This window comes from Mustela erminea, chromosome X, assembly GCF_009829155.1.
Source record: "Mustela erminea isolate mMusErm1 chromosome X, mMusErm1.Pri, whole genome shotgun sequence".
Lineage (NCBI taxonomy): Eukaryota > Metazoa > Chordata > Mammalia > Carnivora > Mustelidae > Mustela > Mustela erminea.
This window is the reverse complement of record NC_045635.1, coordinates 88710080-88737366: the sequence shown is the minus strand read 5'-3', so window position 1 is coordinate 88737366 and position 27287 is coordinate 88710080. Positions and strand designations below refer to the sequence as shown.

General features: G+C 37.9%; 2 protein-coding genes across 4 annotated transcripts in view; both read right to left on the bottom strand.

The window, feature by feature from the left end:
- Positions 1-13200, bottom strand: part of RNF128 (ring finger protein 128) — a 107403-nt gene extending 94203 nt beyond the window's left edge. The window contains exon 1 of the mRNA XM_032330776.1: positions 12471-13200. Coding sequence (XP_032186667.1) covers positions 12471-12876 — 406 coding nt within the window. The 5' untranslated portion in view covers positions 12877-13200. The remainder of the gene's footprint in view (positions 1-12470) is intronic.
- A 7012-nt stretch (positions 13201-20212) lies between these two features.
- Positions 20213-27287, bottom strand: part of RADX (RPA1 related single stranded DNA binding protein, X-linked) — a 77769-nt gene continuing 70694 nt past the window's right edge. For all 3 annotated transcript variants that reach the window (XM_032330304.1, XM_032330305.1, XM_032330306.1), the window contains exons 13-14: positions 27022-27189; positions 20213-21499 (exon numbers count right to left, since the gene is read on the bottom strand). In XM_032330304.1, coding sequence (XP_032186195.1) covers positions 21369-21499; positions 27022-27189 — 299 coding nt within the window. In that variant the 3' untranslated portion in view covers positions 20213-21368. The remainder of the gene's footprint in view (positions 21500-27021; positions 27190-27287) is intronic.

Here is a 27287-nt window from a genome sequence, read left to right as displayed (position 1 = left end):
AGAGGGATACAGGCATCCTGATGTTTATAGCAGTGATATTTACAATAGCCAAGTTAGAGAAAAAGTTCAAGTGTGCTTTGATAGAAGAATGGACAAAGAAGCTATGATATATATACATACATGTATATACAACAGAATATTATTTGGCCATGAACAGAATGAAATCTTGCCATTTGCAGTGACATGAATGGAGCTAGAGTATAATGGTAAGCAAAATAAGTCAGACAAAGACAAATACCATATGATTTCACTCATATGTGGAATTTAAGAAACAAAGCAAACAAGCCAAGAAAAAGAGAAAGAGAGAGAGTGAGAGAGAAACCAAGAAACAGACTCTTAACTACAGAGAACAAACTGATGATTACCGGAGGTGGGGGTGTGGGGAATGGGTGAAATAGGAGATGGGGATTAAGGAGTGCACTTGTGGTGAGCACTGGGCCATGTACGGAATTGCTGAATCACTCTATTGTATACCTGAAACTAACATTCCACTGTATGTTAACTAAATGGAATTTAAATAAAAACTTTAAAAAAGTAATGCTTGGAGGTCAAAGCAAAAGGGCTTTATGTTTAATAAGATGCAAGGGTGAAGAAGAGGAAGGTATCAAGTACTTTCAGGCTCAAGAGCAGGGAAGAGTTTAATGGAATGGAGGGACTGAAAGGAAGCCAGTGTAGCTAGAGTTGAGTGAGTGGTAAGGGTGGGAGGGGCAGTGGAGGTGGGGAGGCAGGGAGGTTAGAGGAGATGAGGTCAGAATGGTAGGCAGAAACCAGGTGATTGATGACTAGGTAAGGATATTGGAAAGAGTTGAATTTACTCTAAGTGCCATGGGACCTAAAAGACTTTAGACAGGGAGTGATTTATCTTTTCTCAAAGGCATTTTATTTTGGCTTCTGTGTGGGGATAGGCTTGGAAGTGGAAAAGAGAAGCAAGATCAGTTAGGAAGTTATTGCCTATGGTCTGAGGATAAAGTCTTGGAGATGGATACCAGGTAGAGAGATTTGAGATTCCTTTGAAGTGGAACTGATTGCTTTTCTTGAATTAAGTTCTTGGTGTGTATATCTGAGTCCTTCATGAAGTTTTTAATTATTTTCTCCATTTATATACTATGTTTTTATTTCCTCTTTCATTTCTGGAAGACATTTCCCCCAAACATTTAGCATTTACCTTTGCTGCTCTGATTAAGCCCTTTCTTCCCCTGCACTTACTTGCTGTGGAGTTGATGAGTTTGGGGGATTCTGAAATGCTTCAAACCTTACCCTGACATTCCCTTCATTCAAAATAGTGGAAATGATAAAAATGTAAGAACCACTTTATCCCATCCAGATTATTGACTTGGCTGAAATAAACTGCACTCAAGGCGGAGGAGTCAAGATGGCGTAGAAGTAGCAGGCTGAGACTACTTCAGGTAGCAGGAGATCAGCTAGATAGTTTATCTAAAGATTGCAAACACCTACAAATCAAACAGGAGATCGAAGAGAACAGCAATTCTAGAAACAGAAAATCAACCACTTTCTGAAAGGTAGGACTGGCGGAGAAGTGAATCCAAAGCAAAGGGAAGATAGACCGCAGGGGGAGGGGCTGGCTCCCGGCAAGCAGTGGAGCAACGGAGCACAAAATCAGGACTTTTAAAAGTCTGTTCCGCTGAGGACATCGCTCCAGAGGCTAAACCGGGGTGAAGCCCACGCGGGCTCAGCATGGCCTCAGGTCCCGCAGGGTCACAGAAGGATCGGGGTGGCTGAGTGGGGTGGCTGAGTGTCGCAGAGCTCACAGGTATTAGGGTTGGGAAGCTGGCTACAGAGACAGAGCCAAGAGTGAGCTCACAGCTCCGGGTTACCTAGAACCGGTCGCTGGCTCGGTGAGCTCGGAGCGCAGCTGGAGGTCAGGCAGACGGGAATTATTGGGCGCTATTCTCTGAGGGCGCACTGAGGAGTGGAGCCCCGAGCTCTCGGCTCCTCTGAACTGGAGACTGGGAGGCTGCCATTTTCATTCCCATCCTCTGAAACTCTACGGAAAGCGCTCAGGGAACAAAAGCTCCCAAAAGCAAACCCAAGCGGATTACTCAGCCCGGCCCCTGGTAAGGGCAGTGCAATTCTGGCTGGGGCAAAGACACTTGAGAATCACTAAAACAGGCCCCTCCCCCAGAAGATCAACAAGAAATCCAGCCAGGACCAAGTTCACCTACCAAGGAGTTCAGTTTCAATACCAAGGAGAGCGGCAGAATTCCAGAGGAGGAGAAAGCAAAGCACAGAACTCATGGCTTTCTCCCCATGATTCTTTAGTCTTGCAGTTAATTTAATTTTTTTTCAATTTTTTTCTCTCTTCTTCTGCTAAATTTTTTTTTTAATTTTTACCCTTTTCTTTCTTAACGTTTTTAACTAGTTTATCATATATATATATATATATATATATATATATATATATATATTCTTTTCTTTTTTATATTTTTTCTTTATTTGTTTTCTTTTTTTAATTGTTTCTTTTTTTTTTCTGAACCTCTTTGTATCCCCTTTCTCCCCACCACGATTTGGGATCTCTTCTGATCTGGTTAAAGCATATTTTCCTGGGGTCTTTGCGACCCTTATACTATTTTACTTGCTTCTTCATATACTCTTATCTGGACAAAATTACAAGGTGGAAAAATTCACCACAAAAAAAGAACAAGAGGCAGTACCGAAGGCTAGGGACCTAATCAATACAGACATTGGTAATATGTCAGATCTAGAATTCAGAATGACGATTCTCAAGGTTCTAGCCGGGCTCGAAAAAGGCATATTAGAGAAACCCTCTCAGGAGATATAAAAGCACTTCCTGGAGAAATAAAAGGACTAAAATCCAACCAAGTTGAAATAAAAAAAGCTATTAATGAGGTGCAATAAAAAATGAAGGCTCTCACTGTTAGGATAAATGAGGTAGAAGAAAGAATAGGCAATATAGAAGACTAAATGACAGAGAATAAAGCTGAGCAAAAGAGGAACAAACAGCTACTGGACCACAAGGGCAGAATTCGAGAGATAAGTGACACCATAAGACAAAACAACATTAGAATAATTGGGATTTCAGAAGAAGAAGAAAGAGAGAGGGGAGCAGAAGGTATATTGGAGAGAATTATTGGAGAGAATTTCCCCAATAATGGCAAAGGCAACAAGCATCTAAATCCAGGAGGTGCAGAGAACCCCCCTCAAAATCAATAAGAATAGGTCCATACCCCGTCACCTAATAGTAAAATTTACAAGTCTCAGTGACAAAGAGAAAATCCTGAAAGCAGCCCGGGAAAAAAAGTCTGTAACATATAATGGTAAAAATATTAGATTGGCAGCAGACTTATCCACAGACACCTGGCAGGCCAGAAAGAGCTGGCATGATATATTCAGAGCACTCAATGAGAAAAACATGCAGCCAAGAATACTATATCCAGCTAGGCTATCATTGAAAGTAGAAGGAGGGATTAAAAGCTTCCAGGACAAACAAAAACTGAAAGAATTTGCAAACACTGAACCAGCTCTACAGGAAATATTGAAAGGGGTCCTCTAAGCAAAGAGAGAGCCTAAAAGTAGTAGATCAGAAAGGAACAGAGACCATATACAGTAACAGTCACCTTACAGGCAATACAATGGCACTAAATTCATATCTCTCAATAGTTACCCTGAATGTTAATGGGCTAAATGCCCCAATCAAATGACATAGGGTATCAGAATGGATAAAAAAACAAAACCCATCTATATGTTGCCTCCAAGATACTCATTTTAAACCCAAAGACACCTGCAGATTTAAAGTGAGTGGGTGGAAAACAATTTACCATGCTAATGGACATCAGAAGAAAGCAGGAGTGGCAATCCTTATATCAATTAGATTTTAAGCCAAAGACTATAATAAGAGATGAGGAAGGACACTATATCATACTCAAAGGATCTGTCCAACAAGAAGATCTAACAATTTTAAATATCTATGCCCCTAATGTTGGAGCAGCCAACTATATAAACCAATTAATAACAAAATCAAAGAAACACATCAACAATAATACAATAATAGTAGGGGACTTTAACACTCCCCTCCCTGAAATGGAGAGATCATCTAAGCAAAAGATCAACAAGGAAATAAAAACCTTAAATGGCACACTGGAACAGCTGGACATCACAGATATATTCAGAACATTTCATCCCAAAGCAAGAGAATACACATTCTTCTCTAGTGCACATGGAACATTCTCCAGAATAGATCACATCCTGAGTCCTAAATCAGGTCTCAACCAGTATCAAAAGATTGGGATCATTCCCTGCATATTTTCAGACCAAAATGCTCTGAAACTAGAACTCAATCACAAGAGGAAATTTGGAAAGAACACAAATACATGGAGATTAAACAGCATCCTTCTAAAGAATGAATAGGTCAACCAGGAAATTAAAGAAGAATTGAAAAAAATTCATGGAAACAAATGATAATGAAAACACAATGGTTCAAAATCTGTGGGACACAACAAAGGCAGTCCTGAGAAGAAAATATATAGTGGTACAAGCCTTTCTCAAGAAACAAGAATGGTTTCAGGTACACAACCTAACCCTCCACCTAAAGGAGCTGGAGAAAGAACAAGAAAGAAACCCTAAACCCAGCAGGAGAAGAGAAATCATAAAGATCAGAGCAGAAATCAATGAAATAGAAACCAAAAAAAAAAAAAAAACCCCAATAGAACAAAACAAACGAAACTAGGAGCTTGTTCTTTGAAAGAATTAATAAGATTGATAACCCCCTGGCCAGACTTATCAAAAAGAAAAGAGAAAGGTCCCAAATAAATAAAATCATGAATGAAAGGGGAGAGACCACAACTAACACCAAAGAAATATAGACAATTATAAGAACATACAATGAGCAACTCTACACCAACAAATTTGACAATCTGGAAGAAATGGATGCATTCCTAGAGACATATAAACTACCACAACTGAACCAGGAAGAAATAGAAAACCTGAACAGACCCATAACCAGTAAGGAGATTGAAACAGTCATCAAAAATCTCCAAACAAACAAAAGCCCAGGTCCAGCTGGCTTCCTGTGGGAATTCTACCAAACATTTAAAGAAGAACTAATTCCTATTCTCCTGAAACTGTTCCAAAAAATAGAAATGGAAGGAAAACTTCCAAACTCATTTTATGAGGCCAGCATCACCTTGATCCCAAAACCAGACAAGGATCCCATCAAAAAAGAGAACTACAGACCAATATCTTTGATGAATACAGATGCAAAAATTCTCACCAAAATACTAGCCAATAGGATTCAACAGTACATTAAAAGGATTATTCACCACGACCAGGTGGGATTTATTCCAGGGCTGCAAGGTTGGTTCAACATCCGCAAATCAATCAATGGTGATACAACACATCAATAAAAGAAAGAACAAGAACCATATGATACTTTCAATAGATGCTGAAAAAGCATTTGACAAAGTAAAGCATCCCTTCCTGATCAAAACTCTTCAAAGTGTAGGGACAGAGGGCACATACCTCAATATTATCAAAGCCATCTATGAAAAACCCACCGCAAATATCATTCTCAATGGAGAAAAACTGAAAGCTTTTCTGCTAAGGTCAGGAACACAGCTGGGATGTCCATTATCACCACTGCTATTCAACATAGTACTAGAAGTCTTAGCCTCAGCAATCAGACAACAAAAGGACATTAAAAGCATCCAAATCAGCAAAGAAGAAGTCAAACTATCACTCTTTGTAGATGATATGATACTATATGTTGAAAACCCAAAAGACTCCACTCCAAAACTGCTAGAACTTGTACAGGAATTTGGTAAAGTGTCAGGATATAAAACCAATGCACAGAAATCAGTTGCATTTCTCTACACCAACAATAAGACAGAAGAAAGAGAAATTAAGGAGTCAATCCCATTTACAATTGCACCCAAAACTATAAGATACTTAGGAATAAACCTAACCAAAGAGGCTAAGAATCTATACTCAGAAAACTATAAAGTACTCATGAAAGAAATTGAGGAAGACACAAAGAAATGGAAAAATGTTCCATTCTCCTGGATTGGAAGAATAAATATTGTGGAAATGTCTATGCTACCTAAAGCAATCTACACATTTAATGCAATTCCTACCAAAATACCATCCATTTTTTTCAAAGAAATGGAACAAATAATCCTAAAATGCATATGGAACCAGAATAGAACTCGAATAGCCAAAGGAATATTGAACAAGAATGCCAAAGTTGGTGGCATCACAATTCCGGACTTCAAGGTCTATTATAAAGCTGTCATCATCAAGACAGCATGGTACTGGCACAAAAACAGACACATAGATCAATGGAACAGAATGGAGAGCCCAGAAATAGACGCTCAACTCTATGGTCAACTAATCTTCGACAAAGCAGGAAAGAATGTCCAATGGAAAAAAGACAGCCTCTTCAATAAATGGTGTTGGGAAAATTGGACAGCCACATGCAGAAAAATGAAATTGGACCTTTTCCTTACACCACACATGAAAATAGACTCAAAATGGATGGAGGACCTCAATGTGAGAAAGGAATCCATCAAAATCCTTGAGGAGAACACAGGCAGCAACCTCTTCGACCTCAGCCACAGCAACATCTTCCTAGGAACATCACCAAAGGCAAGGGAAGCAAGGGCAAAAATGAACTATTGGGATTTTATCAAGATCAAAAGCTTTTGCACAGCAAAAGAAAGAAGACAACTGACAGAATTGGAGAAGATATTTGCAAACGAAAACCAAAACCAAAGACAAAACCAAAAGACAACTGACAGAATTGGAGAAGATATTTGCAAACGACATATCAGATAAAGGGCTAGTGTCCAAAATCTATAAAGAACTTAGCAAACTCAACACCTAAAGAACAAATAATCCAATCAAGAAATGGGCAGAAGACATGAACAGACATTTCTGCAAAGAAGACATCCAGATGGCCAACAGACACATGAAAAAGTGCTCCATATCACTCGGCATCAGGGAAATGCAAATCGAAACCACAATGAGATATCACCTCACACCAGTCAGAATGGCTAAAATGAACAAGTCAGGAAATGACAGATGCTGGCGAGGATGCGGAGAAAGGGGAACCCTCCACACTGTTGGTGGGAATGCAAGCTGTTCAGCCATTCTGGAAAACAGCATGGAGGTTCCTCAAAATGTTGAAAATAGAACTACCCTATGACCCAGCAATTGTGCTACTGGGTATTATCCCTAAAGATGCAAACGTAGTGATCCGAAGGGGCACGTGCACCCGAATGTTTATAGCAGCAATGTCTACAATAGCCAAACTATGGAAAGAACCTAGATGTCCATCAACAGATGAATGGATCAAGAAGATGTGGTATATATACACAATGGAATACTATGCAGCCATCAAAAGAAATGAAATCTTGCCATTTGCGACGACATGGATGGAGCTAGAGGGCATCATGCTTAGTGAAATAAGTCAATCAGAGAAAGATAACTATCATATGATCTCCCTGATATGAGGAAGTGGAGATGCAACATGGGGGGTTAAGTGGGTAGGAGAAGAATCAATGAAACAAGATGGGATTGAGAGGGAGACAAACCATAAGTGACTCTTAATCTCACAAAACAAACTGAGGGTTGCTGGGGGGAGGGGAGTTGGGAGAAGGGGTGTGGGGTTATGGACATTGGGGAGGGTATATGCTTTGGTGAGTGCTGTGAAGTGTGTAAACCTGGCGATTCACAGACCTGTACCCCTGGGAATAAAAATATATTATATGTTTATTAAAAATAAAAAAAAAGAAAAAAAAACTGCACTCAAACTTAAGCATTTCTTTCTTTTTTTTAAGCTTAAGCATTTCTTAAGGCAATTTATCTATTAACAGCATAGTTCACTTTCAGGACCTGTTTGCTTATCCACTGGGTACTTAACAGGCTCCAAATTTTATGCTTTAATAATGGGTCTCTTGATTTTCTTGCATGTCTGGGACAGAACGGGATGGACATTTGGAACATTTGGAAAGGGTTGTTAAGACCTTATGTCATTACTTAAGGATACCATAAGCATGTCCTCCTGTTTCCAACACCATCAACGGACAAAATCAAAACAGACTGCAAATTGGACAATGTTCAATTAAAGATTCACCTCCAAGCATTAGGCTACCCATTATTCCTCCTCAGTGGAAACTCTTTTCAGACTGAAGTTACCCCCTTCAGACTAAAAAGACTGCTACTAGGGAGGCTATAAATAGACTGGGCCCAGGAATAAGGAAACTCTGTACCCACATCATGAAACTAGGAGAAGCAAGGAGTGCAGAGGCATTCTTTATGTTTGTTGGGGACTTCAAAAGCAGCCTAGAGGGCATGAGGAGTCCCAGAAATATAAAATGGTGGTGGTGGGCAGTGGGAAGAGAATATATTTGCACCACAGTAAGGCATGAGCATAGTGTGTTGTCAGTGACAAAGAGACAAGCAGCCCCTGACATCTGGGATCCAGCCTGCCACTATTAACTGGGCCTTGGTGTTTTCTTGTTGAGCATAAATAGTCTCACAGAACATCAATATTAGGGAAGGTTGCTCTGCAACCATGATGGATCAAGACAAAAATAAGACTACTCCACAATCATGTCTGAACATTGTCAAAATATGAACAGTGTCCCACCCACCAAAAATGACCAAACATCTCCCATCCTGGCTAATATGAGTGACTGTTGCTTCTTTACCAACTACTGCTCTAGCTTTAGGTCAGTCTGCCCCACTTAGAGATAAGATTTATTTAGGAATCTAATCACAGAATTTCCCCCACTTTCTGATAGCCTTTTTTTTTTTTAAGATTTATTTATTTATTTGACAGAGAGAGATCACAAGTAGGCAGAGAGGCAGGCAGAGAGAGAGAGGAGGAAGCAGGCTCCCTGCTGAGCAGAGGGCCGGAGGCGGGACTCGATCCCAGGACCCTGAGATCATGACCCGAGCCGAAGGCAGCGGCTTAACCCACTGAGCCACCCAGACACTGCAGCCTTTAAACCTAGAACAAAACCAGCTAGTGTAGCTAAGTCAGCCTGGTTTCCTCAGGAATTTCCTGGTTTAAGCACTGAAAGTCTCACGTTCCAGGGAATCCTTCAGTCTCAGGCAAACTGGGGTGGCTGGTAAATGGCCTGCTTCCCTCAACCCTCGTGCAGATCATCTAAAGCAAGTCCAAATTCTCTTAAGTCCCTTCTACCACCCTGTCACTGAGATGCCCCATGGTTTCCCATGGTGTGCATTCTCCGTTTGCTGCAGCAAATAAAAAACCCACCTTTTTCAACTACACGTCTTTCCTAGTGATCTGTGGTTGGAGGGCATCAACATCAGTAAGCAAAGAGGCACAACATTGTGGAAATTCTCCCAAGGTCTAGCATGGAAAAATGGGATCGAAGGAATGGAGAAGTAGGTGGAACAGGGCCAGAAGGCAAGGGTGCTACAGCCCTGAGGGGGCCAACGCTGAAAAGGTGGTTTTTAGGGGTGATAAAAGACGAGGTGATGGAGATGAAGCCACGAGCTTTTGGAGGAGGAAGAGGAATTGTTACGCACCCTCCCACCCCCATGCTTAAACAATCATTGAACACTACATCAAAAACTAATGATGGGGGCACCTGGGTGGCTCAGTGGGTTAAAGCCTCTGCCTTCGGCCCAGGTCATGATCCCAGGGTCCTGGAATCAAGCTCCGCATCGGGCTCTCTGCTCAGCAGGGGGTCTGATTTCCTTCCTTTGTCTTTGCCTGCCTCTCTGCCTACTTGTGATTTCTGCCTGTCAAATAAATAAATAAATAAAATCTTTAAAAAAAACTAATGATGTATTATATGCTGGTTAATTGAACATAACAGTTAAAAAATAAAAAAAAATAATATAAAGGTTAAAAAAAAGAACACTAGTGAAAAGATAGCAAAACCTCACACCCTTTTGGCTTATGTTACAAAATAATGAGTCAATCTGTAATGGCCTAGAAGCTGATCATAGAGTTTTTGTATCCACACTTGCTTTACTGTCGACTGCATCATCTAATAATTTCTATATAAGGTAAATTTCTGGGAAAGGAGAACTCCAATAACACACCAGTTGACAGGTCTCACAACTGCAAAATATTAAACTTACAATTTTAATTCTTTGGGGTTGAGGACATTCAATGTTAAAGACCAGTAATCAGACAGGAAGACAAATCATGAGAGACTCTTAAGTCTAGAGAACAAACTGAGGGTTGCTGGAGGGAAGGTGGTTGGGGGACGTGGTAACTGGCTGATGGGCATTATGGAGGGCATGTGATGTGATGACCACTGGGCATTATGGAGGGCATGTGATGTGATGACCACTGGGTGTTATACGCAACTGATGAATTACTGAACTCTACCTCTGAAACTATATTTTGGCTAGTTGAATTTAAATTAAAAAAATAAAGTGGTAATAGGAAAAATGAAAAAATAAAATAAAGGCCCTACAACAGTGTCTGACATATAGTAAATGGCAACAAATATAAACTATTACAAATACTATCATTATACTCTCTTTTTCAATGTGCTTGTTTGAAAAAAGGGACAATGCAGTAGTTTTAAAAAATGTTTTTGATCACGTACCTTTGAGTATGCTGGAAGTACATATTGAATGCTAAATGTAACTGCCTTGTTTTTAATACTCTGCTCAGAGTCAAACGTTTAGATGACTGTGTACATGCCCTTTGGTGAAATTTATTGTAAGTGATCTTTGGTAAATCTTTTAAAATCAGGGGCTGGGTACCCACATTCCACTCGATATTGGCCCCTACTGCGCGTTGCAAAGCAAGTTTTGCAACCGGATTACAATTTAGATTGGTACTATTTATACTTAAAAAATAGCAGGGGGGGCGCCTGGGTGGCTCAGTGGGTTTAAGCCACTGCCTTCGGCTCAGGTCATGATCTCGGGGTCCTGGGATCAAGTCCTGCATTGGGCTCTCTGGTCAGCAGGGAGACTGCTTCTCTCTCTCTCTCTCTCTCTCTCTCTCTCTCTGCCTGCCTCTCTATCTACTTGTGATCTCTCTCTCTCTCAAATAAATAAATAAAATCTTTTTAAAAAATAGCAGGGGGTGAAAACAAGGTGATTGTCCATGCAAAAGGAAACTTAGAGCACTCAGAATCTAATTGGAACATTAGGGAAGTAGGTTCCTTAGAACAGATTCAGTTTCTGATTTTCATGAGAAAGCTGTCTTTCTTTATTTCTACAAAAGTAAAAGTCACCTGTAAAAATGTAGGAACATGCATGGAAGCCTTCTGGAGTCCTCTGAAGTTCAAAAGAAGAAAAGAGTGAATGCCTAAGTTCTGGGAGTGTCTAGAATATATTATAAAAGGTAGCAAGTGGAGTTTTGTACATTTATGATAACTTGGTACTGCTGAAAGATTGTCTTTACCAGGTGTTTTGATACCCAGGGAAACAATCAGCTTGTTTATCCTACATTAGTACTAAACTGCCATACTGCATGTGTATAACCTGCATGTTCCAGTCGCTACTATTCTTAACACAAATTTGATTTACTCTCTTTTGCAATTCTGAAATGTGTTGAATTTACATTAATTTCCTCAGGGCTCAAGTTTGGTGGTGATAACCAATTATCCTGATATTGTGTTCTTCCAGTTCTTACCCTGTTTGAAATTATTGCCTTTTATTTCCCTCTTTAGCTATTTGGGGCTAAAAATACCCATTCTTACCCACACTATAGAAAACTTGGGTAACAAATCTACTTCTTTACTAGTTTAAGTATCATTTATTTGGAAAGTGGCATTGTTTTACAAAACAAATAAAATAAAAACAATAATTCTTGGAAGTAAATTCCAGTAGCAAGTTAATAAATTAGATGGTTATACTTACTTATGAAGTCCTAAGGAAATACTTACAAGGGAATCTTTTACTTTTGATGTAAATTTTGGTGTGATCTTATTTCTACTATGCCTTTTCCAATGTATACTCTTTCTAGAGAGTAGTTTTATATGTATTAGTCCCACAAATATTCAAATCTCATATGCACACAGCAGATAGATTCCCATTTCTCTAAACATTTTGTGTACTTACAATATGCTATTGTTTACTTATAATAATCAGTTTTGTAGTTACTGCATACTTGAATACATACAATTCTTTCTGTCTAAGAAAATGAATCAAACTGAAAAGCACAAATTGAAAATGGAATTAAAATATTTAAGTTTTCTTTAATGTTTAGAAGTAAGGTGCATTTTCTTCAAAAACAGTTATGAAATAAACAGTGAGCAAACTAATACAACTAAGAAAATCATGAAAGGGATATAGAGATCAATTCATGAATTGCTTTTGTCTTTGGAACAAATTAATTGCAAGTATTAATTAAGGGATAATAGTGCTGGGCAAAAAAGAAAAAAAAATTAAATCATTTTTACAATGTCATTGCCAGATCCTAGAGTAGTTCTAGATTGAAATACCATTTTAAGATAAACAAAGACACAAACCCTCTTTAGGACTCGGTCATTACTTACCGAAATTTGCCATCTGTATTGTCTGGTTGCCAGTGTCTGGAACATTGTAAATCACAACAGCATCTGCGTTTCTTCTGCCCGCTGCTTGAATTTTTTCCGAAAATGTACAATTACCTCTTTCTATCAGTGCAATCCAGGGACTGTTAGTATTAGTAAACTCAGTGTTGTAGTCACAAGCTTGGTAGTTATTGTTCTTGGGGATGCCCACCACCCCCATAGCATTAGCCACTGGTGAGGCTAATCCATAAACACCACATTCACACTTCTCTATCGTAGTGTAGTTGCTGGTTTCATTGTAATAAGTCACAGTCACATAGGCATTCATTGAAAAAGACGCCGTGATTTTAAATAAAAAGGTAAAAATTACAAGCAGCCGAAAACAACTGGACTTATTCTCCTGGTTCATTGCTTGTTCATCTGAGCATAAAACTTAAGATGTCTGCTGGTATTTCCAACTATCAGTCACCATTTGTCCACTCAAGTCCCCGCTAGGCAGAAGTTTGAAATTTCAGTTGCAAGTAGGTAACTGATCTCACCTCTAGCAACATAAGCTCTGAATACATCAGCTCTATTTCACTTTAGTTATCTACGTTCTCCCTTGCCTGCCCCTCCTCCAACTGCACACACGTAACCTTTAACCAGGACTACGTTAGCAATAAATAACACCATAAACTTTATTCTACATGTCAACTTATCAGGATTGGATGACTTCCTGCACTGAGATTTTTTTTCTTAATGTGCCAGCTAATGCACGTTCATAAACATGGAGTGGATCGGAATGAGGAACTGGACTCTTGGGAATCCCACGTGACGAGGCTGAAAGTCACCTCTCTCAGATTATCTAAAACAAACTGGTTTTCCAAGCCCTGCTGAAATATGCTATCAACCAGTCCAGCCAGGAGTTAAGACCCAGAAGTTTAATTGCTACGGTAGAAGTAGAATTGATTTTATAGCCCTTCCCCCTCTTACTTCTTTGTGGAATTTTTCTTAACAGGCTCCCCAAGGAATATCTTCAGCCACCTTGTTTATTCGTTGAAAAGTCAACATATTTCAGTGGCTAGGGATCCTTTTAAGTACAGTGCCTTGCCCGTGGTAGGCGCTCAAATATTTGTTGATTGCCTGATACCTGAGTTGCCGCATTCCATTAATTTTTATGTCCCATGTGTTATACTGTAACAAAAGATTGGTCAAGGTTTGATTTTGAATATTTAGTATTTTTAATTCTGGTGCTTTCAGATGTCTAGACAGACTTATTTATTTCGTCACTTCCTTTATTGTAAGCTCTGCTTTTAATCAGGAGTGCAACTGATATGTATTGCTGAAGGGTCAACTGGTCTGGCCAAGTGGCTGGGCTAGGGAGATTGCAATATGTGCCAAGGGCTGGTGAAGAAGTTGATAAATTGACAAGACAGAGATAGCAGGAGTCTGGGCCAAAAGTCAGCAAATGAGACAAACAGGCATCAGGCTTTCAGAGAAGCTGAGGACACCAGGTCAAAAGGAAAGCAGGCACAATGGTAGTCTGAAGTCCAAGGGAAGTAGTCTGGAACCAGAGAGACTCCTAGAGCCAGGGGAACAGGAAAACAGAAAATAGGAAAATGGGAGACATTGTTGAGTGAGATAATCAATGAATATATTTCTTCCCCTACTTCTTGTCCATCCTTAGGCATCTGAGATAACAGCATTGGAGTGGACCCTGCAGTAGGAATGAACAGAAAGATATTTCTTCCCCTACTTCTTGTCTGTCCTTAGGCATCTGAGATAAGAGCATTGGAGTGGACCCTGTGGTAGGAATGAACCCTTCTATTCAGCAGAAGGGAGGAGTTCAGGAAATGTGCAATAGAAACTGATGAATAAATCCCAACAGATGCACGCTACAGATTTAAACTTTCTATCCTATTATAGCTGTCGATTACTCACCTGTACATCCCCTCCCCTGTTATTATAAGCACCTTACACATAGTAATCGGTTAATAATTATTCATGGAATTGAACTGGAAAGTTTAAAGGTCTAGATGTATTAGCTTGTGGTCTACTTAAGAGTAAACACAAAAAGTTGAACATTTTGCTATTAGGACTATGATTTCGATGTTCAAACTCATAAGAAAGCCTGTCTTCACTGGACAAAGAAAACTGTCATATTGAAAAGGGCAGTGCTACTATGGCCAAATCTATTAGTTTGCTGATTGTTGATAGACATCTCTGATAAATGCAACATCAGCATGCAATATGCAAATAATTAGTCAAGTCCTAGAAATTTAACTTTTGCTTTTCCTACCAGGTATTAAATTGCTTCTCAAGGAAAAACGTCTCATGAAATAGTTTAAAAACAGATTAGTGAGAAATTAAATCTAAACTCATTAGAAGTTAAGTTTTGTTCATTTTAACTTAATAGTTTCAAATCTTCAGGTTATATTTTTTGCAGAAGTTAAGTCATTACAGGCCTTAAAAATGACAACTTCCCTGTAACACTTTGTGGCAGTGCTGGTATATTAAAAATGATTTTACTAAACTACTTAAAATTGTTCTGAAGGTTGAAATGCATGAATTTCTTCGGTAACCAGCATCATATATCTTGTACAAGGTGCATTTATGTTTCCTTTTATGACATTCAGAGAGAGAGTTGTAACTTACAAACATAATCTTAGATTGTTTTTGAAAATTTGCAGTGAAGTAAAATTAGTCCCAGAAAAATAAACACCTGCCAATGTAATTTTTCTGTTAACTCTTAAGGTAATTTGCTGGGGTGTGAGAGGTCTAGTTCTTTTTCAGTGTTTTTATTTTTTTTAAGATTTTATATATTTGAGAGCGAGAGAGAGAGAGAGAAAGCGCGCGCGCACATGCACAAGTGGGAGGGAGGGGCAGAGGGACAGGGAGAAGCAGACTCCCTGTAGAGCAGGGAGTCTGTTTCGGGGGCTTGATCCCAGGACACTGAGATCATGACCTGAGGTGAAGGCGGATGCCTACCTGACTGAGCCACTTAGGTACCCCTGAAGTTTTGTTTGTGGAACACCTACATTATACTCACCTGGAATTTTATTTAAGTGAAGATTTCTGGGTTCCACCCCCAATAATCCTGAATCAGAATCTGAGGAAAATATCTAGGAATTCACATTTTAAATGAGCTCTCCAGGTAATTCTTATGCACTTGACAATTTAAGAACTTGAAAGCATAAACTTGTACATGAAGAAAATAGTACAGGATCGTAGTTTTGACAGATTTGGTGCTGTCATTTTATTTCATCCTCATTGTGCTTCAGCTTCCAATCTATATTTGTATCTATATAGTGTACATCTACATATTGTATGATCTATATTTGTGTGTTTCTTTGTACTTCAGGTGGTAGTATGAACATTTTTTTAAGTATATTGCAAACCCAAAGTTGGCACAAGTGCTGATTCTGCAACAGCTACTATTATATCCTCAGGAAAATAAAAACCTCTCTGGGACTTTTTCTTCATTTACACCATAAAAGAGGTTAGATTAGAGTTTATTTAACCATAAGTTCTTTTCCAGATCTGATATGCTAGAACTCTGAAAATAAAAGTTGTTTAGAAACTATCAATTTTTAAAAAGATTTAATTTATTTATTTGGGGGGTGCTGAGTGGGAGGGGCAGAGGAAGAAGAGAATCTCAGACTCTGCACTGAGTGTGGAGCCCAACACAGGGCTTGATCTCATGACCCTGAGATCAAGACCTGAGCCAAAATCAAGAATTGGATGCTTAAACAGCTGAGCCACTGAGGTGCCCTTAAAAACTATCAATTTTTAATTTTTCCTTCCTTTCAGCACAATTTATGATGAAACTGCATTGAAAGTAGCTGAAATCATAGCACCTAAAACCAAGGTAAATTCAAAGTGTTGGTTAAAGCTTGAGCTTTAATAAAATTGACAAGTGCTCTAAACAGTGCTGTATAGCAGTGGCTTTCAAACTTGTCTGTGTATTAGAATCACCTGGGCAGCTAGCTGTTAACTACCTTAATGCCCAGGTTACAGCCCAACCAGAAACTTAAGCATAGCAATTTTTCAAATTGCCAGGTAATACCAACGTGAAGCCAAGTTTGAGAACCACTGCTATACAGTATTGTTCAAACATTTAATATTCCTGGACTTTTTAGATTACTTGTATCTTAATATTAAGGACCTTAATAAGTATTAAATATCTTAGCAAAAGTACATAATTAGTATTAATAAAAGCATAGAGAAGGGAATTATTCATCTCTTAGGCAAAGAACATTTCAAATTTCTCCATATGATTGAACGACACTTATGGCAAACCCGTAATTGGAAGATGAAGAAGCACAGAGCTGCATTTCTTTTTTTTTTTTAAGATTTTTATAAAATTTATTTTTATTTGAGAGAGAGACAGTGAGAGAGAGCATGAGAGGCGAGAGGGTCAGAGGGAGAAGCAGACTCTCCATGGAGCTGGGAGCCCGATGCGGGACTCGATCCCGAGCCTCCGGGACTGTGACCTGAGCTGAAGGCAGTTGCTTAACCAACTGAGCCACCCAGGTGCCGCCAGAGCTGCATTTCTAATAGAATGCAGGTAACCCTTGATTATTCATAGCAAACTTCCAGTTCTGGGCTGGATGACTCTAACTTGGTGTATGTTCAAAAGGAATAAAAATTAATTTTAATATTAGCCCAAGCCAAATAAAATAAATAACTGAGATCTGATATTACAAAATCACTTGATGTCCAAAGTCAAATATGCCTAGGAACATATGACAGCAAAGATACATCTTACTTGGGAAATAAATTGCCTTTGTGATTTTGAGGGGGGAGGGGAAGAATTTTGTGGGTTAAAATTTTTTCAGTGGAATTTGTTAAGAACTGGACCATTAGAACTGGGCAAGACGCCTGAATCTATATTTTAATGTTATCTCTGAAGTTTATATGGACTGTATATCTAGCTGGTCCTCTTGTTTTTACTTCTGCCCACTGCATTAGTAGTATATAGGTTGGACTGCTGACCAGAGACTCAAAATAGTGGTGACATAAACAAGATAGTTTATCTTTCTCTCATGAAATAGCCCGAACAGTTAAGAAGTACAAAGCTGGTATGGCAGCTCAACATCAGGGACATAGGCTCCTACTAGCTGGTTGGGTTGACATCCTTATAATGTTGCTCTTCCTCTGCAAGACAGATGTCTCACCACCATGCTCACATTTTAGTCAGTGGGGAAGGGAGGTAAAGGGAAAGAGAGCATTTTCTTACAGCCTTTGGGAAACTGGTTAGTAATTGTACAGATAACTTATGCTTACTTCTGAGCTCAGTCAGAACTTAGTGACAAGGCCATATCTAACCACAAAGGAACCAGGGGAAAGTATTGTAGGTAGCTATGTTCCGAGCTAAAAATTGACAGATCTACTACTATAGAAGAGAATAGTTATTAGGGTCAAGTAACAGTCTCTGGCGACCTCTTTATAACCATTCTCCTTCCAGGAGACAGTGACCATTCTAAAACAAATTGAATCATGGCGCATATGGCCACAAACTGTATAATAGCTTCCCAGTGCTCTGAAGATACATACTAAAATCCTTACTATGGCCTACAAGGCTCTGCATAGCCTGCAAGAGGCTTGGTCTCTTTGCTTGTCTCCTCTTGTACCCCACTTTCTGCACTCCAGCCTCATCAGTTCTCATTCAAGTCCCCAAACACACATTCACTTTCCCAGGAAAAACTTTCCCAAGTGCTCCCCACCCCAACTTGGCTTCCTTTGTCATGAAGCTCTAATATAAAGCACATATCTTTCCTCTGTAGCACTTAGCTCAGTTATTTGTATAATTACTTGAATGTCTCTCTTTTCAAAATCTACTTTTCATTTCTTTAGTGTGAAGGAAAACAGAAACTTAAGGCTAGAAGTGGTGTCAACATAATAATGTAAGAGTGAAGATAACATAATGAGTGTTATGACCTGGACCAAGAGATGAGTTTATATGTAATGTTTCTATTTTGGACAATAGACAAATATAATATTACTTGACTCGAAGATAACCTTGAAGAACTGGAATCTTCAGACAATACCCAAATTTGGTTTTGTTTTTTAATTTTTTAACCTTTTCCCCTAAAATTTCTTAACTAAAAGCAGTTAATTACTGAAATATTCAGGACTGGGGGAGCCTGGGAGTTTCAGTCCATTGAGCATCTGCCTTCTGCTCATGTCATGATCCCAGTGTCCTGGGATGGAGTCCTCATTGGGCATCCCCCTGGGTGGGGGAGTCTGCTTCTCCCTCTGCCTCTGCCCCTCCCTACCACTTGTGTTCTCCTCTCTCTCTCTCTCTCTCAAATAAATAAATAAATGAAATCTTTAAAAAAATAGAAATAAACTGGGGGTTTTTGGAAGGGAGGTGGGTGGGGGAATGGGTAGTCCTGGTGGTAGGTATTAAGGAGGGCATGTATTGCATGGAGCACTGGGTGTGGTGCATAAACAATGAATTTTGGAACACTGAAAAAATAAAATTAAAAAAAAATCAGGACTCAATAATATATATTTTACTTCCCATCAGGGTACCTGCAAATTCTTGGGTAGCAATGTTTAAGGAAGGAAAAAAGAAAAAAAAAACGTACCTAAAAAGCAAACCAGTGAAAAAGCAACCAGTACAAACCACAGAAATGATTTTAGAATAACAGAATCGGTTATAACATTGGTCCATATTGGCAGAGGTTATATAGCTCAAAATATCAAATGTTATTACTGTCATCAAATAAAGGTGACACTAATTTCTTAGAAGTACTTTTTCTTTTTTAAAAGATATTATTTATTTATTTGACAGAGAGAGATTACAAGTAGGCAGAGAGGCAGGCAGAGAGAGAGAGAGAGAGAGAGAGAGAGAGGAAGGGAAGCAGGTTCCCTGCTGAGCAGAGAGCCTGAGCAATGTGGGGCTCAATCCCAGGACCCTGGGATCATGACCTGAGCCAAAGGCAGAGGCTTTAACCCACTGAGCCACCCAGGCACCCAGAAGTCCTTTTTTAATATGAATAAAATGAATACAGGATAATTCCATAAAGAAATAAAAATAGCAGGGATAACAGGTGCTCAGATTCTTTCTTTCATAGGTCACTAAAGGATTTCAATGCATATAGCTCATCTGCCATCTAAAGGGAGAGACTGTGGTTCTCCAGTAGATTATATAATATTTCACAATTTACTAATTGATTCCTTAATTTGAAAGTGACATCATGGTAATATATTTGTGTGGCTTTGGAATTAATGAACACATTTTCAGTTGAAGGTAAGTTCTTGTGATGGTAGTTTGGTATTTTCTTAGGAAATGCTACCATAGCTATCCCACTTTAAAATACCAAAAATGTGGACACAGACATGTAACTCCAAATTTAGATAGAAATGCTTCTAGAATATAAAATAAATTGCCAGGGAAGCTGTTTTTAAAGATCCTAAATTTTCAAAAATTGTTCATATTTCTTATTCAATATGAGAACAAAAATTATACCCATTAAGGTGTGTAGCTTTGAAATCTCAGCCTGAGGTTTTTCTTTAATAACCATGTAAGTATTAATTTTTCCCTTCCACAGCATTTACATGTCAGTAAAATTGAATTCCCGTTTAAAGTTTATGATAGTTTAATAGAGAAACCCAGATTCCATTTGATAAACAAGTCTTCAACCCACATGGAAGAATCATATTGGTTCATTTAACAAGTATATGTAGTCTATTATAGGCCAAAAAATATGGAAGAGGGATGTCAAATACATTAAAAATGAGACAAGAGACCAAAAAAGTTACTGTTTTAACTTTAATAATACACTCAAAATTTTAACACAAGAAGTCACTATTTTAATTAACATTTAAACACAATTATAAGGAACAAAATGCTGAATGCCTTGATGAACAAAGTACAGCATCTGTCTTTAGATTCACGAGCTGCCCAGAACATTTAAAATATATAGCATATGAAGTCACAGAACCAGAGGGCTAGAAGAAAACCCCACAAGGTAATTGCTTATCTAGATTGATTGATCTTGACATTGAATACTTTTTAACTCATGTGATGGTCATTTTGGTCATCTAACTAACCACATAACTGTCAACCACAGGGCTTCGCAAATGTGGAATGGTGATTTACAGTTAAAACGAAGTATAATAGATAACCAGAATAAAATCCCCTTAGTCACTGTTTTATATTTTCAATATGCACACTTTAAATGTTAATATGAGATGAAATTTCACTATTTAAACTCACATTACATGTACCAAAACTACACATGAATATAGCAAAAGTGGAAACCCACGTAGCCTCTGGCTTTTAAGCTCACACACTGGTCAAAACATTTAGAAATTTGAAGGATAAAAGTCACAATAAAGAGTGAAAAGCCTTAAGACAATTTAACACACTCATTGTACAGCTGACCAAACTAAGGACCAAGGCAACCGGACCATAACAATCCATGTGTGCTTTTTGAAAATGACAGTAACCATCACAGTCATGAGAAATGCAGGTTGACCACTTTAGGAGAATTTAATCTTCAAATTAGCAATTCAGAATTTCCCACTATAGGTGAAGAAAAGTGGAAGGATATTAAGTATTCACGAGAAGTTAACTCTTATAAGTCAGGATGCCTTAGGCTGAGGCTTGAGAATAAAAGCACTTCACGAATAGAATAGTGAACACAAATCATTACAAGTCAAGATAATAGTTATATAGAAGTAAGGTAAATTTTCTTGATACACAAAAATTGTTTTGATGAACTTTTCAGTAATGAATTTAAAATGAACTGCGTTAGCTTCAAACACAAGAGGAACATAAACTACTTAATAACTTTAGAGCTTATGTAATATTCTTGCCAAAAAACAGTTGCTGAAATTACCAACAAAATGAGAGAATATCTTTAAAGCAGTGCCCTCCTTATAACCTGTAATCATTTCACTTGCCAATTTTTAAGAATTATTAGTTGGACTATAAATCCTGTGCAGGTAGACTTCTACTTTATTGTTACCCAAATTACAGATATCCAAGATACCGACGATATGCACTCTATCCAGTCTACTTGCAGCTTTTATAATATCACCTAAAAATAAAAAGCAGATGGTAAGTATTGTAAAATAGTTAAATATTTACTTGGATTTAGTATCACATAAGCTGACTTTTTTTCTTATAACATTAACAAATGTCCCTCATCTTCCCTCCAATTTGTCACATATTCATCAAAGTTACATTATGGTAACTTCTGCACATAGCAATGAATATATCACACAGATGCTACTATTAATGTCAAGATATGGGCTGGTATTCCAAAGCCATATTTAGTTATTTTTACTTTTCAAATCTTTTTGGTGGACTAAAGTAAGTGTATATTTTTTCAGGGTTATTTATATGGTACCAAGTAAGCAATTTACTGTTTACACTTCAAGGGAGTACAAAAATAACTTTTTCTATTTAGAATTTAATTGTCAATTCTTTACAAAACTTAATAGATGTAAAGCAAACTACATGTAATTGAAGTTTTTTTAAAGGATATTTCCTCTGAAACAGCTTTATTAACTAACACTTAGCTTTGTATACTCTAAAGAAGCTCTACCAAAAATGGATCAGGTGAAGGACATTACTGTATATGGTGGAGTAGGCAGTGTTAGAGCTGTGTCCCTACCACTAACTTATGGGCTGACAAAAACTCTCAGATCAACTTCTGCAGAACTCTGGCATCTATACAAGAACTTAAAACAATCAGGGGAAAGATTAATAGAGAAAGAGCTGCCGTACTGTGGTAAGAACGTGCTGAGGTGCTTTAAATTGCCCATGTATTCCCTGTATCAGCAGCAGCCAGGAAGATGGCAGCTAACGCTCCTGGTGTAGGCTGTTTGTACCAGATGGTGCCATGCAGAACTTACTCTCAAAGACGCGGTTGTGAGTTTGGGCCAATTGGGAAATTCCCTCAAGGGCAGATACAAAAGCTTGCTTTCATTTCACCTGATTTGGGGCATTCCCACAACTGGGGTAGCTTCCCCAGTGGCTTTTGTTGAAAGCATATGGAGACAAAAACATTAGCCAGAGCAGCTGGGGCAAAGTATAAAGTTGGGACAAGCAACAGATCAAAAAGCCTGAGGAGGAAAGGGTTGGGAAAAGACATATGCGGGGGAATAAGGGCTTTTTACAACCTTCTGTGTGCACTGGGACATCAAGAAGCCTACATGCCTAGCGCTGGATGCATACTCAGAAAAGGCCTGAGGAAAAACTCCAAATATTCACCTCTGGCTGACCATCAGGCTCTGCAGAGCAGGAAGTGAAAGCTAAGGCAGGGCTGTAAACAGCCTGGGAAAGCACTGAACAAAGATCCAATGGCAAAAACTGGAGATCATTTTTGTCCCTGTCTTCCTTTTCTCTCCTCTAAATATTTAAAGAAACTCTTCCAAACACTAACTGACCCCTACTAAGCTAACGGATCACAGACTTCAAGGGCTACACATGACAAAGACTTAATTTTAAGTACGAGAAAATGAAAACATTACACAGAGCCACATGGCTTTGGAATACCAGTCCATATTTTGACATTAGTAGTAGCATCTGTGTGATATATTCACATAGTATTGTGCAACCATCACTGCTTTCCATTTTCAGAACTTTTTCATCATCCCAAACAGAAGTTTGCATACCTTTAAAATCTTAACTCCCCATTAGATACCTCTGTTTTACTTTCTGTCTCTATGAATTTGGCCTCAAGACATGTGCTCTTAACCTTCATAGGCTGTAAAGCTGTACCTAAAAGCCAGTGGGGGATATAGGTTTTGTGGGGCCTGAAGGGCATACTGTTTGTTTGTTTGTTTATTTATTTATTTATTAAGACTGTTTTTTTTGGAGGGTGGGTGGAGAGCACACAGGGAGTGTGAGGGGGAGAAAGAGACTCCCCACTGAGCTGGGAGCCCAATTTGGGGCTTGACTCCGACTCTGGGATCAGGACCTGAGTTGAAGGCAGATGCCCAATCGACTGAGCCACCCAGGTGCCCCAAGGGCATACTATTTAGGATCCCCTTTTAAACATAACAATACTGAAGCAAGTGAGGGCTTCTCAAGCTTAGTCTTTGTTAACGTCATTATTAAAGCCACCTCTGTTAGATATGTCACAAAATCTGATGAATGATTTACAACTGTGCAAATTCACTAATGCACAATGAATACAATAATGACAAATATAGAAAATAAGTATATAACTTTCTTCTTCTTTGAATGGGATGGACTTTAATCTAGATGCTTTGGAAAGATTTCGAGATCTTTAGCTTTGATGCTAACTGCAACAACCCAAACCTTAATAATTCAAATTGTTATCATATATTGACTTTAATAAATAATGATTAACAGAGTGACTGAAACATAAAGTATAAGTAAAACCACTGTTTGAGTAAGTGACTCTGCCTACTTGTGCTAATGCTTTGAGCAAATGACGACCTCTCAAACTACTCATCTGGTACTATGTTAGAGAATGTGCAGATTAAATACTCAGGATGTAGGGCACCTAGAATGGTGGCTGACACAAAGCTCAGGTATTAGCAAACAATCATTTTCTACTTTAGAAAATTAATATGAAAAAAAGAAAATCTAGTATGAAATTAAGATGTTATTATTTATATCACATAGGGATTCTCTTAGAAGTACCTTAGAATGAGCTTCTCTACATTTCACTTTAATTTTTTAGACTTGTGTATAAAAACTGTACTTTTTTTTGAAACATCACAGATGCACACAGTGAGGGTGACTTCTTTTGCCATCAGTCTCCCAAAGAGTAGCAAGAACAACAATACCTAGCATTTCTAAAGGTGTGAGTAAAGTGCGATTCTTGCTTTTGGTAAAAGTGTAAATCAGTATAAACTTTTTGGGTGACAATGTGAAAATTTTAAATGCCTACATATTTAAGTCAGTGACTACTTTCCTAAGAATTCATCTTATAGATATGTGTATAAGTGCAAAAAATATGTATATATACACGGATAGATAGATACTCATTGTGGTACTCTTTGTTGAGAGCCAAAAATTTGAAAATAATCTCAACACCAATCACTAGGGGATTGAGTAAATAATTTTGGTACATACACATAGTTAAATATTTATAGGTATTAAAATGAATGAAGCAGCTCTCTATATACTAACATGAAAGCTATTCAAGATACATTGTCAGGAGGAAAAAAGTGGTTATGGAACTATATGTTTACTATACTTCCATGTATGTGTATTTCTTTAAGACTGTGCGTGTGTGTGTGTGTGTGTGTGAGACCAAGTGAGATTTATTCCCAGTTGTAAGGGTGGATTAACATTTGCAAATCAATCAACATGATAAATCGCATCAATAAAAGAAAGGCTAAAAACCATATGATCACTTCAATAGACACAGGTAAAGCATTTGATAAAGTTCAACATCCATAGTTGATGAAAAACCTTTGCAAAGTAGTTCTAGAGAGAACATACCTCAACATAATAAATGCCATACATGGAAAACCCACAGCTAACATCATCCTAAATGGGAAAAAACTCTCAGTTTTTAAGGTCAGGAACACGATGAGGATGTCTACTCTCACCACTTTTATTCAGTATAGTCCTGGAAGTCCTAGCTACAGCAATCAGACAACAAAAAAGAACAAAAGCCATCCAAATTGGTAAGGAGAAGTAAACCATTCAGTATTTGCAGACGACATGAAAGACTCCACCAAAAATCTGCTAGAACTGATTTAAAAAATTCACTAAAGCCATAGGATACAAAATAAACATACAGAAATCAGTTGCATTTCTATACAGTAATAATGAAAACAGCAGAAAAATTAATTAAAAAGACAACCCCATCACAACTGTAACCAAAATAATAAGATAACCAGGAATAAATCTCACCAAAGAGATGAAAGACGTGTACTATGAAAACCCTAAAACACTGATGAGAGAAATTGAAGATGACATAAAGAAATGGAAAGACATTCCATACACAGAGGTTGGAAGAAAAAATACTATTAAAATGTCTGTACTACCCAAAGCAATCTACAGATCTTATGCCATCCTTATCAAAATACCAACAGCATTTTTCACAGATCTAGATGAAACAATCCTAAAGTTTATATGGAACTTCAAAAGATCCAGAATAGCTGAAGCAATCTTGAAAAAGCAGAGCTGGAGGCATCAAATCCTGGACTTCAAGTTATATTACAAAGCTATAGTAATCAAAACAGTATGGTATTGGCATAAAAACACACATAAATCAATGGAACAGAATAGAAACCCCAGAAATGGACTCACAACTATATGATCAATTGATCTTCAACACAGCAGGAAAGAATATCCAATGGGGGAAAAAATCGTCAACAAATGGTCTGGGACATATTCTGCTTGAAACAAATCACCTTGTTTTTGATTACCACATCACTTTTCTAGTGGTTCTTGCCCTTCATGTCTCAAATATTAACTGATTGGGCAGTATGATACTACATTTTTTCAGGTGACCATGTTAGTGACTTTTGGAGAACAACTGGCATTAGCAACTGAGAGTTTTGCCTTGATATTTCATACCAATAATAACATATACACATAGCAGAAGAAATGTGATGAAAGTAGATGTTGTATGTCGTAAGAAAAGAAATAACAAATATTTAAACTATATATTAGGGCACTAATTAAAAGATCTGGACTTTCTGGAAGTGAAAAGAGCTGCAATGTAGAAAGTAATACTGCAAAGTCAGCTACTATATCATCTCTAAAATAAACTGTGGTAAAAGTAAAAGACTCATAAAACAAGAGATTCAAGCTTAGTTTGCAGTAACCATTCCTGCCAAAAGTTACTTCATCATCAGGCACAGTTCATAAAACTTGTTTAAAAACAGTATGTACTCAAGAGTTTCATCATCTTAGAAAGACCCACCACAAAATCCCAAGATAATAAAGGCTGTCTTAAAAGTTCTTTTAAATGTAATATCCTTCTAAGTTCAATGAGAACTGCTAGAAACTTTACTACCCACTCAGGAAAATGATATGACAATAGGAAGTAGATAATTATAACTGGATACATAATTTTACGGGAACATAGAAATAATTTAGAGTTCAGTAAATTATGTAGCAGCCTAAACAATTAGTCAGTTGAAGTGTTTCACTATTGGGATTACATGAACTCCTAGCCATCCTCAAGGAATTTATTGCATAGCACTTGAATAACTAAACATTTATAAGAGAAAACAACCATACCGTACTAGGCTGTGGAGGTCTTAAAATTTCAGGCAATTGTAAAATGAAAGGACAGATCATCCCGCCTTAGTTAAAAGGAGAGAGGAGTTGAACTGGCACTGCTCCATGTTATACCACTTAAATCTAATGAATACTTACATTTAGAAATGTATTATAAGAGAATATTCTTAATGTCTGCCTGGAATCAAAACCATTAATTTGTCCAATTTTATTTAAAAATATATTCTCATTTATAAATCTTGGGGCACATTTACCAAACGCCCCTTTAAATTATATTGAATGTTAAAGCTAGAACCATTTATATAATTACATTTTAAGATTAGAAGTGTTTACGATACTAATTTTATCCTCTGAGTGAAAGGAATACTGAAATTATCTTACCTGCAAGTGCTCTTGAACCTGCCAGTGTGTCATTTCCAGGTTCATCCTGCGGATACACGCAGCTGTAATTCATGCAGGTTAGTAATGTGTCGATTTGGGATGTTCGGAGATCTTCTGGACAATACATGGGCAGGAATGCAACATCAATTGCGATCTCATGGTTCAGACCTATATAGAAAAACCACAATTTGTTAAAAGTGGGTTAGTCAGGAAGGTAATGAGGCCAGGTTTGCTAGTTTGATCCTGACATACGCCAAGTAGTTTCA